Source organism: Coturnix japonica, chromosome 3 (genome assembly GCF_001577835.2).
Source record: "Coturnix japonica isolate 7356 chromosome 3, Coturnix japonica 2.1, whole genome shotgun sequence".
Classification (NCBI taxonomy): domain Eukaryota; kingdom Metazoa; phylum Chordata; class Aves; order Galliformes; family Phasianidae; genus Coturnix; species Coturnix japonica.
The window spans coordinates 25,806,570-25,821,184 of record NC_029518.1 but is presented as its reverse complement, the minus strand read 5'-3'; the positions used below and the strand labels follow the sequence as shown (position 1 = coordinate 25,821,184).

The following is a 14,615-nucleotide window of genomic DNA, read 5'->3' as shown; positions in this document are numbered from 1 at the left end:
GAAGGAAGGGAAATAAGGGGTGAGGAATGAAACTGCTAAAGCAGCATATTTGTTGTTATTTAGTGTTTTAGATGATGATATTGGGAATGCTGTTTGAGAGAGGTCTCTGATACTCTGTACCTAACCAGAAAATGGAGGTAAAAGGGGTACTTAACCCCAGAGGCCTTGTAGTTTGTTACAGTGAAAAGAGGTATCAAGCAGAGATTGAACTGCTTCAGTTCTGTTCAGTGTTTTCATTTGATTGACTGAGCGTGGAGTACAAGATATAGCTATAAACTTTGCAGATGTCATTAGGTTGTAAATCTGTGGATGTTAAAATACAAGCTTAAAACAAGATAGAGAAACTATGTGAAACAGAGTGAATGGATAAAATGATCTGTTTATTGGAGCAAGTCAGATAATGCAGAATGGGAAGCAAACAGGTAGGTGCATTTCTTTGGAAAAGAAGGTAGGGGTTATGGAAGAGCACGGGTAAACATGAGTCACACTTTTTTTGTTTGCTTAAAAAAAAAAAAAAAAAGTCATAATTTTTATGGGATACCCAACCAGGAATGTGCTATGGAAGATGCATGAGGTAATCTCAGAGCTTGCTTTTAGTAAGGTCCTGTCTTGGAACACTGTTCACACTTTTGAACTTCAAAAAAAGATGCACTTTGACCAAGGATAGCCTGGAAGTCAATTAGAAAAGGAATGAGAAGTCCAGAGGACATGACCTTGAGAGAGACTGAAAGAGCTGGTCTTGTCTGGCGTCAAGAAAGAAGTCTGAGAAGGGGCATTACAACAGCTTTTAATAGACTTGAAAACTGTTATCGAGAGGAAGGAACAGATCTGCTAACTGTATCTGTGATTGATAGGGCCGGAAGTAATAGGCTTAAATTGCAGCAGCAGGGATTTAGATTAGACAGAAGCCTGACTATTCAGTTTTCATCCCTGTCCTTATCGTTGGGCTTGTTCCAATTCACTGACGTGGACATGTAGCCCATCTTAATACAAGTAGCAGTGATGACAGAAAATTTCTTTGCTTTATTATCCTTGTATGCCCACCCAAGAAGATATCCATGGAACTTCCCTTTTAGCTCTACCTGTGTTGTAGTCCTGTGTGTATGAGAATGTGTTATCTAAATTATGATCACTTTGCAAACCTCTGTGTGCATTGTTGCATAAATAGGTATTGGTTTTCCTCATTCTTTCTATCTGCCCTAGCAGCTTGTCATTTAATGCATGTGCTTTGCCTGTGAAAGGCAGAAAAATGACCAACAGACAGGTGTTTTTAGAGGCCTCTGAAGGGAGATGACCACTGTCAGCCTTGATGGTTTTATGTGCTGGTATGCTGTCAAGCCACAGAGAGGAGCAGAAGTAAGGTAGGATTTAGCTCTTCTCTGGGCAATTAACCAACAATTAAGGAAGAAAAAAAGGAAGCAGTACAGCAAAGGGGGATGTTTGCAGGGTGGAGTCATGGGGAATTAATTGACTTTTTGTTTGATAAAATTCTCTGCCAAAAAGCTATGCCTATAATAGATGAAATTATTAGTCTGAAGCTGAGTCATAAGAATGAACAACTTCTGTGTTGGCATCTTAGAAGAGAAATATATTCTTCTGAACACTGACATCAGGTACTTTCTGCTTTTTTTCTATTGTAGCTGAAAAATCAAGAGATTCGGGCCCCTAACACAGAGGGTGTTTTAAAAAGCAAGCATTAGAAAGAGAATAATGACAATCAGAGTCTCTTATTTGTTTGCTTTTCTGCTTTATGTTCACACCTATGGAAGTAGCTGAAATATAAACTTATCTTCTTGTGCAAGCAGGCTGTGTGAGAAACTCCTGTGAGCACAGCATTTTCATTTTGCTCATATGTTGCAATAAAGCATTATAGATATGAGCAGATATGTGCTACATATACAGTTCTTGTGTTTGTAAGCTACAAGTGGCATATACATCTACGCATGCGCTTACTGTGTATGCAACAACATGGGAAGACGGGGATGTTTTTCTAGTGATCCCCCAATTTCTTATTAATTGGGAAACTTACCAAAATGTTGCTCTGCATTTTTGTGTGTAATTAATGCACACTGGCTGTTTCTAACTGCAGGGGTTAGGATGAGGTATAAGAGATTGACGAGGGAAGAGTTTTGCAGGGTTCTCATTTTTTTGTGTGTGTGTTTGTTTTTCCATGGATTACCAGAGGACTTGGGAGATATATTGGGTGCCCTGGTGGGTACTTCTAACTGTCTTGCTACCTTGCATATGCTCTGGCTGCATGAATAGCAGTGCTACTGCCTGCTGAAAGACCATGTGCTGTCAGTGACAGATGGGGGCACAGCCTTGAGAAAGGAGGGGTGGGCATTGCTTGGTGCTTAAACAGATCTGGTTCCCGCTTTCTTGATGCCTGCTTTGGTCACTCTCTGGTGTGTGCAGTTGGATATTCAGATGCCTCTGAAACACTTCTGCTGGGGAACTTTACTGACTGGTACTTTTGCACTGCTCTTTGCTCCAATTTGCACTTGGATGTAAGCGGTTTATGCAGTTGAATGAACCTCATTTACTGAGAGGTAGCCTTTCAGAATACCTTATTGACCTCAGTATTGGGAATGTGGGCTCTTCCAGAGCCTGCCTCGCCTCTGTCAGCTGGGTAAGTTAGATTGAATAAAGCAATGGAAGGAAAACGGTAGGGGAACAATCCTCTACTGTCCCCTGGAGGTGAACAAAGTGACTGAATAGAGAAGATCTATCTTATCTGAAAGTGTTTGTTAGTGATTTGAGAAGAGACTAAGATCTGAAGACTGATTTTTATTCACTCACTGCAGTTGTCTCTAAAGCAGCTTTTGGAACAGCTGCGCCTGGATTCTGTGATGAGAGTCTGCTTCTGTCTGTTTCTCTCTGCTTTCCTACGTACTGGACAGATGGCTAGAACAAGAGCCACCACATTGACCTTTTATTATTATTTATTATTTGCTTATTTTCTTAGAGAGCATGGCACAGACAGTGTAATCTGAGGAGGAAAAAATTAAAAAAAAATAAAAAATGAGGGTTCCTAGGTTTGACTGTTACTGTAAAATTGAAACTTTCAGACAGTATAAATAACATTAGCAGTGTGCTTTTACTCAGTTCACTTGTTAAAGCTGTAATGCTGGATTGGATCCCTTTACAGTAAAGGCTTGTAGCATGTTACTGACAACCCTCTCCCTGATGTCTTTCTACTGCTTTTCCTTCTTCTATAGTCCCAGACATGTCAAAACCATTTATCTCATGTCAGCTTGAGTTGTACTTCACCACTGATTAATCCACCAGCAGCTATTCCCTCACAATGATTGCACAGAGAACATGAACTTTACTCTGGGGCCTGGCAGCAGATGCTGGATAGGATCCCATGATGTGTCACGTTCACTTTTTTACTTTGTACTAGATTTAAATATATTTATCCAGTGCATAAGGCCATCAGCTCTACTGTGCTACTTGGGAACTGCAATATGGCCCCTCTTTTGGGGACACGGTGACAGACATTTATATAAATGGCTTTGTTAGAACCTAAGGCAAGTGGTATTGTATTATAAAGAGAATTTACTGTTTTGGTAACAGTGTATTGTACTTCATTTTGTAACTTGGGTGGGTTTTATGCTGTTGAGAAACTGAGAGAATGATTGATGAATTGGGTAAGGGAGAGTGCATTTGTGCATGACAGGAAAAAAGGGTAAAGGGGAATGAGAAAAAGATTAGAGAGGGGTATAAAAGTGTAGGTATGTGTGTGCATAAGAAAGGAGAAAGAAGGAATGGTGATGTGAACAGGAAGCAGGATACATGTGGTGCATTTAACTAGAATTCATGCAGTGCAAGGTCATAACATAAAAATGAACATACTCTTGAACCTGCATTTTTGGGGTAGGTATGCGAGTGAGTTATTTTCCTTATTTAAATCCCATGATTTCTCTGGACCATACAAGTCTTCATTCAAAGCCTGGTGAACTACACTGGAGAAGAATGAGATATTTCTTAGCTCTGTTGTTCCTTTCCATAGAGGCAAGAGATAGTGGCAGAGATGCAAAGTACATCTCAATACATCTCGATGTCTTAGTAGGCATTAAAGGTTCTCTGGAAGGGCCACTGTTCTATAATCACAGAATATTCTTTCTTCTCTGTATTAATTTAATTTCACATCTGTATGAAAAATGCTGTGCAGTCTAGGTGAGAAATGCCTTTCTTTTCAACTCTTCCAGGGCTTTGAGAGATATCATTATCAAGCTGATGGCTACAAGCATCAAATCCAGCTTTCACACTTGGATGAATGCTCCCAAAAACAAGGGACATAATGTGGTTTTAAATCCCACAAAATACTGCTTTATGTTTCCTGCCCATTCTTCCTTCTTTCTCTCTGTCTCTTATTTCCTTGGTTTGTAGCCATCTTGAATGGAGGCCATCTTCCCTTTTGGCCCAGAAACTAGGCTGGAAATATAAGAACATCAAATCCAGCTCCAGTACATATTACATGTTTTATCACTGAAATTTAATCTGTCAGTAAAAAATGCCCACATGAAAGAGAAATTAACTCACTGTGTCCCTCTCTCAGTAAATAAAATAATATAGAAAGTAGATAAAGGAAAGAAATGTAAGAAGTATTAACTGCAGCAATTTTACACTGCCCACAGGATTATCCTGCAAATGTCTTTTTAATCTGCTTCATGGGAACACTTGCAACTTCAAAGCTTTTTAGAATCATTGTCTGAGATCCATTGTGCAGGGTCACACTGGCATGAATTGCTGAAAACAAACCTCCATGTAAGGCATAGCAAATTTATTATGTTTCTGTTGGGAAATGGGCACAGGTGGTGGAGGATGGCATTTGCACCTTTGATCTCACTTGCCCTTCATGCATGCTTCATGTGCTTTCAGTCATACCATATCACCTTCCTCAACCTGAGTCCAACACCACTCTTGATGACGACATTCAGAGTCTTTAGATGTTCCACTTTACTGATAACCCTTGCAGTTCCTTTCTACTTCAACATCTACTTGCTGTCTCTAAAATAAGTCTAGTATTGGAAGTTCTACATTTTGACAGATCTGCCTCTGTTGTCAGGCCAGTAAATGAAGTGAGTTGCCTTTCTAAAATATATTCTGCTCTTTCAGTAGTGACTGCTTTGGATGGAAACAGGAATAGGTTTTTTATGCATTGTCTGTTAGGTTTCCAAGTCAGAGTAGGAAGATCTGATGCAAGATCTTCTTACTTAGCTAGATGCAGCTGTTGATTTTGCATTCATCTCCTGCTTTTGAATGGGCCTGGGGATAGGAAAGGGCAGAGAATTTGGAGGGTTCTCTGCTTCTGTTTGTTGCCTGCTCACCTGACTGTGGGGTTAGAGCCAAGCATTTGCCTCCTTATGGAGACAAACACTGGCTATTTCACAAAGAAGAGCAGTCCATTCTTCTGAGCCTTCAGTGCTGTTTTCCAGTCAGGTTTCTGTCTGCATCTGAACACATTATGCCAAGTAACCAGAGCAGTTTTCTTATTGCTTTGCTACCATACCTTGTGTATGACTTCTAATACTCTTCTAGCTTACTCTACTCTCTTGAAACATGATGAAGCAGGGTGCAAATTGTATCTTTTGCTACAAATAACCTTTCTAGACTCCTATCCTGAAAAGAATGTTCTCAAGAATGTTCTACCCTACTGAAAGCAGAATGTTCCTTATCTCCCTGATGCTGCCAGTGCCAATGGGAATGTCCAGAAGCTAAGTAGCAGCATCCTGCCATCCAGGTAGTTCTAGGTTGTAGTCAGTGTGAATGCTATTTTGATGAAATAATTGTCCTGTACTATGTTGGTTGGTATGGTCATTTTTGAGGACAAAAGTCTAGCAGGAGGCCTGGTGAGAACCAAGCTTTGAGAACCAAGCAGAATCAGTTAACCTCTCAGCTTTCTTGTCCAGTGAATTCACCTTCATTATTATTTTTTTTTTTTAAATTAGGGGGAAAAAAGGAAAAAAAAAATCTAAATAAAATAAAGCTTAGATCATTAAACAGTTCAATAAAATACCATACTTTTTCTAAGAACTTAGCTGAGGCCAGCCAGCTCTTTTCAGATGTGTTCTAGGCTCCTTAGTGGTTCTTCAAAACCTGCCATTTTTGATATCCCTGTCTGCTCCTCCCTTCCTTCCCACATGCTTGACCTCCAACAGCATTCCTTTGCTTGTCTTAAGACCTTGCATGTCGTTTCACTCTCCCTCTCTCCCCAAGAATGTGATCCTGGCCTGAGCTTTCTAATTGTGTGTAGCAAGGATAAAACTCCTTGACTTGCTTGGCTGCCCCCTTGTTTGGAAACTCACCCTAAATATTTCCACATGGCTTGCACTTTTTTTGCACAGTTAAAGTTTTTCTTTACTCTTTTACTTTAAACTTTTTCTTGTTAAAAAAAAAAAAGAAAAAAAAAAAGAAAGAAAAAAAAAAAAAAGAAAAGAAAAGAAAAAGAACTCCAGCTTCTTCTACCTTGGGCTGCTGGCACTGACCTCACCTTGTTACTGTTTGCATTTCTTTTGTACCTTTTTGCAGCTGAAATCTCTGTGGGCTTTTAAATCTGTCAGCAGCCGCTACCAGGCTCTGTGTGCAATTTAGCTCACTGTTTTCACAACTTTCCCAGCCCTGAAAGCTTTCCAAATGAACCATTGTTGGTCTGAGTTAAAGAGGTATTGTCTGTGCTTGGGTTAGGTTAGCATGGGCGCCAGGACCTGTGTATGTGATGTTCTTAGTGCTTCAGAATCATCTAGATATCAAACCCTTGGATGCTTCCTTCTCCAAACACTTTCAAATAGAATCATAAAATTGTTTGAGCTGGAAGAGACCTTTAAAGGTTATCTGGTCCATCTTCCCTGCAATAACTAAGAACTAGGAAACTCTACCAAAACCGATTTATTGAAATGACATTGGACATTTGTATTTTTATTGCTGTAACTCTGGTTTATCCATCTTTGTCTCAGCTCATGCAGGCTACTTGGTGTGAAGGCCATTCCTATTTGTTTAATTCCCATCAGCACCTGATACTTCCAGCTGTGACTGAAGTTCTATTCTCATCAGAATAGAGAATGAGTAGCACTCTCTGCTTTGATGATTCAGAGGGACATGAATAGGAAGAGAGACTAACATTGTCTACCTCTTACAGAAGAGATAGACAAGTTGTCTTCCGCAGAAATATTTTTTTTAAAAAGACCAAATTTGCTCATCTGTTTAACCTGATGTGAAGTTGTGGGGAGTAGAATCCTCTCATTCTGAACATCTGATTGTCTTTTGCAGGGGCTTCTGTGCTTCAGTGGACAAGTATAATGGTACTGAAACCCTTTTAGCCTGTAGGTTGTCAATGACATTACTGCCACTGAACCCACTGTCTTTTGACCTTTGTTTAGAACATACAGTGATTTCACTATTCTCAATCTAAATCATTGGCAGCCAATGGAAGAAACAAAGAGCTATTTATTTATTTTTTCTGTTAGTCAGTATCCAGATGTAAAACAAAGTGGTGTGTACCTTAAATCTGTTGATATTTTTAACTGGAAGACCAAGTTGATAATGCAAGTGGGAAGAAAAGCGTACTGAATTTTTTGTCTTTCTCTAACTATTGTAAGGAGAGTCACTATTATGTCAGCCAGTGTTTTGAGTTCGTAATTTCATCCCTTTCATGTGATCTTTCTCATCCCATAGCAATCATAAGTAATGGCAGTCTGCAACCAACTGCAGTTGTCCAGACTGCCTTCTTGGCAGGTTGTGCTCTGACAGGGGAAACTTGGAGTAGTGAGGCAAAAAGTGTGAAACCAATGGTCTTTGGGAGGCACTAAGTCCTCTGCATTTTGATTGAAAGTTAGGTAATGTACCTGACTAGATTCCTCTTAATATATTAGAAATTACCAATACAGCCATTGACTGTGATTTTTTCTTTTTCTTTTTTGTGATCTCCAGGATGAATTGGATCTTACAGACAAGAACAGAGAGGCTATGTTTGCGCTCCCTCCAGAGAAGAAATGGCAGATATACTGCAGCAAAAAGAAGGTATTACTATTGTCCTGATCAAAATAGCTCATGTATACATTGTATGTGTGTATGCATCATTACTTATGCTTATCCAGATATGAAATCCATGTTTACCTACTGTTTTCTCAAGAACATGATTAAGTGATTTAAGGTTTTTAGCACATACTTCATTTGAGAATGTTGAACCATACATGTATGATTTTTGAAGCATATGTCAATAAGTAAAAATCTCATGCTTCCCCATACTGAATATTTTACATGGTTTTTTTTTTGTTTGTTTGTTTGTTTTTAGCAGAAATCTTGTAGTGGAAAGAGCTTAAAGGAATTTTTAAAAACCTCTGTAGGGTGCTCAGAATACATTTATTACTGAGGTATTTCAGAATGGATTAAAATATGTGCAAGGTATTATAATACTACCTTAAAACCTGACTGCAAATACTTCCAGAGTTAATAGGAAATACTGTATTGCATTACTAAGTGAAGGGTACATACTCCTATCAGTTTGCTTGTGGTGTTTCTCCAGTTGAGATTTTCAACTTTGAACGAATCAGTGAGAAGGCCAGAAGACCAGGAGCTGATACTTGAGTATCTTGGGGATGATTTTTCTAGAGACATGTGCAGTTAAAGCTTTTATTGCTGCTGTCAAGCTTGTAGAAGACAATTCATCCAGGAGTGATGTGGTGGAAATTTTTTGATGCTGTAGGAAAGGAACAGGTAGTTTGATGGAAAGATGGTGGATTCATAGGTTTTATTTCCCAAATACACAAGTCATGCTGTGAGAGCACTGGTCTTTATGTTTAGGTCTGCATAGCAGAATTTGGAAGGAGAGGTTCAGGCTTCTGTACTGAAGAAGGCAGATTGAAACTTTGATGGTGATCCTTTAGCAATCATTATGTTTTCTGCCTTTCAAATGCTTGTTTTGTGAGTCACTGAAGAACTTTGCTATCTGAGAATACTAGCCTGCCTTCTTTTCTTAGCATTAAATTAAAAATAAATAAAAAAAAACAGTTTTCTTACTATGTAATTAAATAAAATCTCAGCAAAAACAGCCAGGTGAGTATTTTTATGTTTCTTGCTTTTAGTTAAGATACATCACAGAGTCAATAGTATCAAATTAGTTACAGTGCCTCAGAACTAGCAATAATTAGAGAAGTGCATAAAAGTAGCCTAGGTTCAGTTGTGTTTGGTGCTCTTCATTTTTCTTCCTGCTATTACATAGAGCTTGAGTGTGGAGGGAAGGTGAAGGCTGTTGTGATCCATGTCTGCTTTACATTTTTGCTGGCAGGCTCAGCTGGCATTTTCAGCTCTGATGGGAGAGGATCTATTTGTAGCTGTCTTAAAGAACCACACATTCCACCTCTAGGACCAGTCAGCCTTGGCAGGAAGATTCAGGCTTTAATGTATTTAATATGTCGGTTGGATTCAGTACATTACACTTCCCCCCCCCCTACTTTTTTTCCCCTTAAAGTAGTGGATTTGATATAAGAATCCTGAAGACCTCCATAGTTAAAGGAGCTGCATACTGGAAAATCTTTATAATGCATTTATAGTGAAACCTCAGTTAGCTGAGCTCCAGCTATCCAAAATGATGTGCTAACTGGAACAGTATACTGTTGCCAGATGTCTATTCATTACATTGCAGATACTTTCAATTACTTGAAACCTTAACTGTCCAATGTTATTCATTGTTTCCCTTCACAGTCAGTCAAATGATCCCTGCTGACACATCTCTCCAGCCTACTACCTAATCCACCTATCATTACTTTTCTACAGTGACAGAAAAGTGTGCTGCAGGCTTCCCTGAAGAGGAAAGCTGTCTTTTCCCTGAAGAATTTGTAATCTAATTTTGGCCACAAAGAGCCTGATACCTCACTAGACAGAGCTCTGTTAGCCATCCAAAGAGCTTTGTCTTGTTGATGCCAAGTTCTCTGCTTTTTGGGAAGCGAGGACTCTGTGTCCACTCTGAAGAAAAGATTTGTAAGGGGGCAAGAGCAAATGCCATGTGCTAGAACATCAAAAAGTACAAGTTTAGGGAATTTTTCACATTCATTTATCTGAGATTTCTTTTCAAGTCTAAAAATAATGGAAGGTCAGAGCTTCTTGATCTGCTCCAAAAGTGCGATATTAGTGTCTGTATTAAGTAAAAAATTTCACCTGCAGGGATGAAGAGTGCTTCTCATTGTGGATGCGTTGTACTTCTATCTTGTCAGTTAAACTTCAATTATAGTCTTTCATGGCACTTGTTCCTGGAAGGACTTCCCTATTGTATCAGAAGTCTCATTTCTTCTGTTTCTGATATTAAATCTTTCTAAAGAAATGCGGAGAGATGCGTGTCTGTGCTTGTATGCTGGGGATGCAGCTTGCCTATCCGAGTTCCCTGATACTCAAGGGAGTCTCAATTCTGGATGGAAATTTTGTGGTTGTGGGCAATAGCTAGTGTTCACATTGTAACCTACAGCCTTATTTCCTTTGGTGCATGGGAAACTGTTGATAACAGCCTGAACCTCTGATTAACCATCTGAGGCAAGTGATGAGTCAGCTGTAGGAGCACAGGTGAAGGTAATTCAGCTGTGCTCCCAGAAGGGGTGGAGCTTGGCTCCACCTCTTCCAGATCTCATTTAAGAACTGACCACCACTAAGGCAGGATCTCTTTCCAGAGATCGCTCCTGTGTGGAGTTTACAGTGAGCCTCAACAGCAGTGAGCATTTATCATTGATCCTCTTTCTATTTTGTAACCTCTGTTTATCTATCAACTTTATAACTGTACAGTTGTAACTGTACATTTGGCCATTCTAGATCTGCAGTTCAAATCTCAAGTATTAAAACCATTTTCCTTATGATTTGAACTTAAAGAAGTAGCTTCAGTTGGCAACTACAGTGACTGCTTCATCTCATTTGTTGAGCACCTGTTTGTAAGGAATAAAGGCTGACTATTGGAAAATGTTAACCTGTTTTCAATTTCAGCTGTCCCTCTACCTTGCCTTGAATCTACAAAGTACCTAAGGGAAAAATAGTGAGTTGTCCTCATTTGCATCATTAAAATCATTAATCAGCCCTTATTGTTGCACCCTGACATTCTACTCAAAACAACATGCTTACACAGTTAAACAAGTTGTGTTTTGGGGTATATTTTTTGTTGCTGTTTATTTGAGGAAAAATTAGTAGCAAATCTCTTTCCAAAGTACAGTCAGACTGGAAATAGCTCTGTCGTACATCTTCTCTCCAAACAAACGAGCCACCTAAGAGTTCAGTCCTATTAACTGTGTTCCACTTTCCTATTTACTTATTTAACTTTTTTGCTGTAGATTAGTTGCATATTGGGGAAACACTCAGTTGAACACAAGGTCCTCAATCTACTGCTTGTTCTTGGGTTGCTGTGCTTTTTGTTTTTGTATAGCTTCAGCTTCACTAAGGTGGGGGAGCAGTTATTTCTCAGCTAGATGTGAGCTGCTTGGACTTTTCTTCCAGAACCCCAAGGTATTTTCTATGCATTTAAATTTTATGGAGGCTCTAAGTCAGGAGACGGCTTTGCATCTGTACGTTAAGATAGGAAGGAGCTCTTCAATTCTTACTAAAGAAAAGAGAATTTGAAGAAATGCAAATTCTTTATAAAACAGGGAGATGTTCAGAGAAAGACAGATGTTCCCTAAAGAAGAGAGAAAATGGATCTTCATCTGGTCTTATTTAGTGAAGTGATATACCAGATGAAGATCACACCATTGTGTTGTCTGAGTATGAATTTTTGGTTTTGTATTGTCTGATCCAAGCAACGAAAGCCCTTTTGGGGTTCGTCCTTTCTGTATAAAGAGTGCCAAGCACGTGGTTGTCTCATACTAAATGAAGTGGGTGGTTTGAAGTTGTATTGTTTTCAATTCTATCTTCTTGCACTATTTTTTCTTCTTTGAAATGCTTCTTGTGTCTGTTATTGATTTGGAATATTAAACTGTTATGGTTATGGATTTATAGCTGTAAGGAGCATTTAATGTGTCCCTTATAAATTCCCTTCTTTAGAGCTGTTATTCCACATGCTGTATTTAGGAGTAGCAGACAATGAACACACAATATGATTTTCTGCAGTACTTGAGAACCCAATTGTAAGGAATCTGTTTAACAAAGCTTGGATGTGACTTCATGAGGGTTTTTCTCACATTTTTGCATGAAATATCTGTGGGAGAGGGGTGCTCCAACTCTCTCTTCCTCTGGAAAACAGAATAACACATCACACATGACAGGCTAAAAACAGGAGCAACTGATACACAGCAGGAGACTGAAGAGGTTGTATAGGACTTGGAGAGCCAAGTGAAAGTGCATTGCTAGCAAAATGATGAGGGTATCTTATGCATGCAGGGCAAAGCCTGATATGTACACTGGAACTTGACAGTTGGAATTAATCTCAAGTTTTCCGTGCATTAGATAACTACTTCTGTTCCTACTGATGCTTCAGAAGTTTATGGTAAGCATTCAGCTTTTCAGTCAATATTTTGATTTAACTTGATCTTAAACCCTTGACAAAGACCCAAATAACTTGATCTAGCTTTAAAATTAGCCCTACTTTGTGCCAGTCCCTTCTGCCTGGGGCCTCTTCCATCCTAAATTGTTCTGTGATTTTGTGAACTGACCATAAACTAAACTAAGAATGCAGCTGTATGCCAACAGTAAGTCTCTGTGCAACCTACTGTTTCCTGTCTTACTGTGATGAGATACATACGCTTTAGCAGAAGTTATTTGGCCTATTCTTGTTGCCTAGGATCCACAGTTGCTTTGGGTCTGAATGACTGCCTTACTTGCTTAACTTGGGAGACTGCTTTCAGTTAGCCTGTGGCTTAGAAGAACTTTCTTAACACTGGTAACTCACAGTGGGAGGATGTTGTCCTTTGCAAACCATGGCATTCTTTCAGCTGGATGTCTGGAAAATGCCAGCAATTGTAGAGTTAACTTGTCTTTTTCCCACCAGCATCTGTTCCTTTTCCTCTTCAATAGAATGACTTCATGCTCAGATGTTTGGGATGATTTGTTAGTTTGATACTGACATCGGGTGATTCTGGTATTTTTAGTGTAGGTACAGAAGATATTCTCAAGACTTCAGAAATTACTTTATTATAAATGCAAGTAGTCTTTAGAACAATAAATTCAGAAACTCTGCCCTATGACAAACACAAAACACAACAGGAATTGAGAAAATGCAGTCAATGTCACTAATACAGGAACTACAAATATTTTGTGTTTGTTAGTGTACTTGAAGCTTTTCAGTCTGAAAGAGCTGATTGATTGATAACTCTTTTTAATGTGTATTGTAGGCTGAAACAGTCTCAGATTTGGACAACAAGGTTATTAAAGTGTTAAAATAAAGCTTGAACCAGTACACATTTCCTTCTACATCATTTAATGCAGAGATACCCAAGGACAAAATTTGACCTTTTTCTTAGGTTTGTCATTAAGTTTCTGTAATTATATTTTGATTTTTCCCTCCATCGTTATTTTCCCATCTGTAAGTATCCTAAGAGGTCACTTTGAGAAACAGTACAGTAGGCATAATGATGTCAGACACTTCTGTTAGGCATGTGGTTTTAGCCCAGATTTACTCTACTAGCAGATTAAAGGATGAATTTGGTGTAGAGGGAAAAATGATTATACAATTCAGCTGGTATACCTTCATTACTGTATAGAGTCATGATATCTGAAAGGCCACAATGTAGCAGGTGAGAGGAGAGACAGTTTTTTCAACAAGTTTTCACTTGGTTCATGCTTTCCATGTTGCAGTGCTAACAGTTGCAGACTCATTTATTTATCCTAGTATGAGAGGCTATTTGGGGTCAGTGCCTTGAAATTATATATTTATTTATGTATAATCATAAAATCTTCTCTTTCCCACCCCACCCCCACTTCCCCATGGGACAGCATGGAATATTTTTAGTTTCTTCCTCCTCCTGCCTCTCTCTACGACAGTAGAAGTTAGTTGATGCTAAGAAAATGCCTTTGCCGCTCTTTGGTTCAGAGTACTGAAGACATAAACTCCATAGAGATTTTATATTATTTATTTGCTATAGATATTCTGAGCATATAAAATTTGAGTGTCCTTCTTTCAGTTTCTGCATTTATTTTTTTTTTAATGTGGACTACTAGTTCTCTAGCTGAAGTTAGTACTCAGAAATCTGACTAACAATACTCCTGTGTTTATACAGTAGTACACGATCATCAGAATACCCAGTGTTGTGTTTTGCATTATGCCTTGCACTCTGTGGAAATGGGGAAAGATCAGTGGGAGCAGATTTGACCCTGCCATGGATAAACAAAAGCAGCAACAAAACCAATTGTAAGACAAAGTAAATAAATAAATAAAATTACTCATAACATTTATCCAGCTGTTATTCTGCTAAGATGATACAATTCACTGTACTTAAAAATGAAACTGTAGTGAGTAATCTGATAATGCTGTATGGGAAGCAAAACTGTGTTTTAGCTGCTACCCCTGGATTCAGTTCAGTCTTTGTGCTTTTTTTTGAAAGTTCTGGATTTCTACAATCCCAAGTATGAGTCAATCCTGCAGGGATAATCCTTATAAGGTGCAACAAGGACAAATGTAGAGGTCCTAAATCTGGGGAGGAGCAATC

General features: G+C 38.8%; 1 protein-coding gene across 7 annotated transcripts in view; it reads left to right on the top strand.

The window, feature by feature from the left end:
- The window catches only part of DAAM2 (dishevelled associated activator of morphogenesis 2), a 191,013-nt gene that overhangs the window by 96,506 nt on the left and 79,892 nt on the right, over positions 1-14,615 (top strand). For all 7 annotated transcript variants that reach the window (XM_015857503.2, XM_015857505.2, XM_015857499.2 and 4 more), the window contains one exon: positions 7,933-8,022. In XM_015857503.2, coding sequence (XP_015712989.1) covers positions 7,933-8,022 — 90 coding nt within the window. The remainder of the gene's footprint in view (positions 1-7,932; positions 8,023-14,615) is intronic.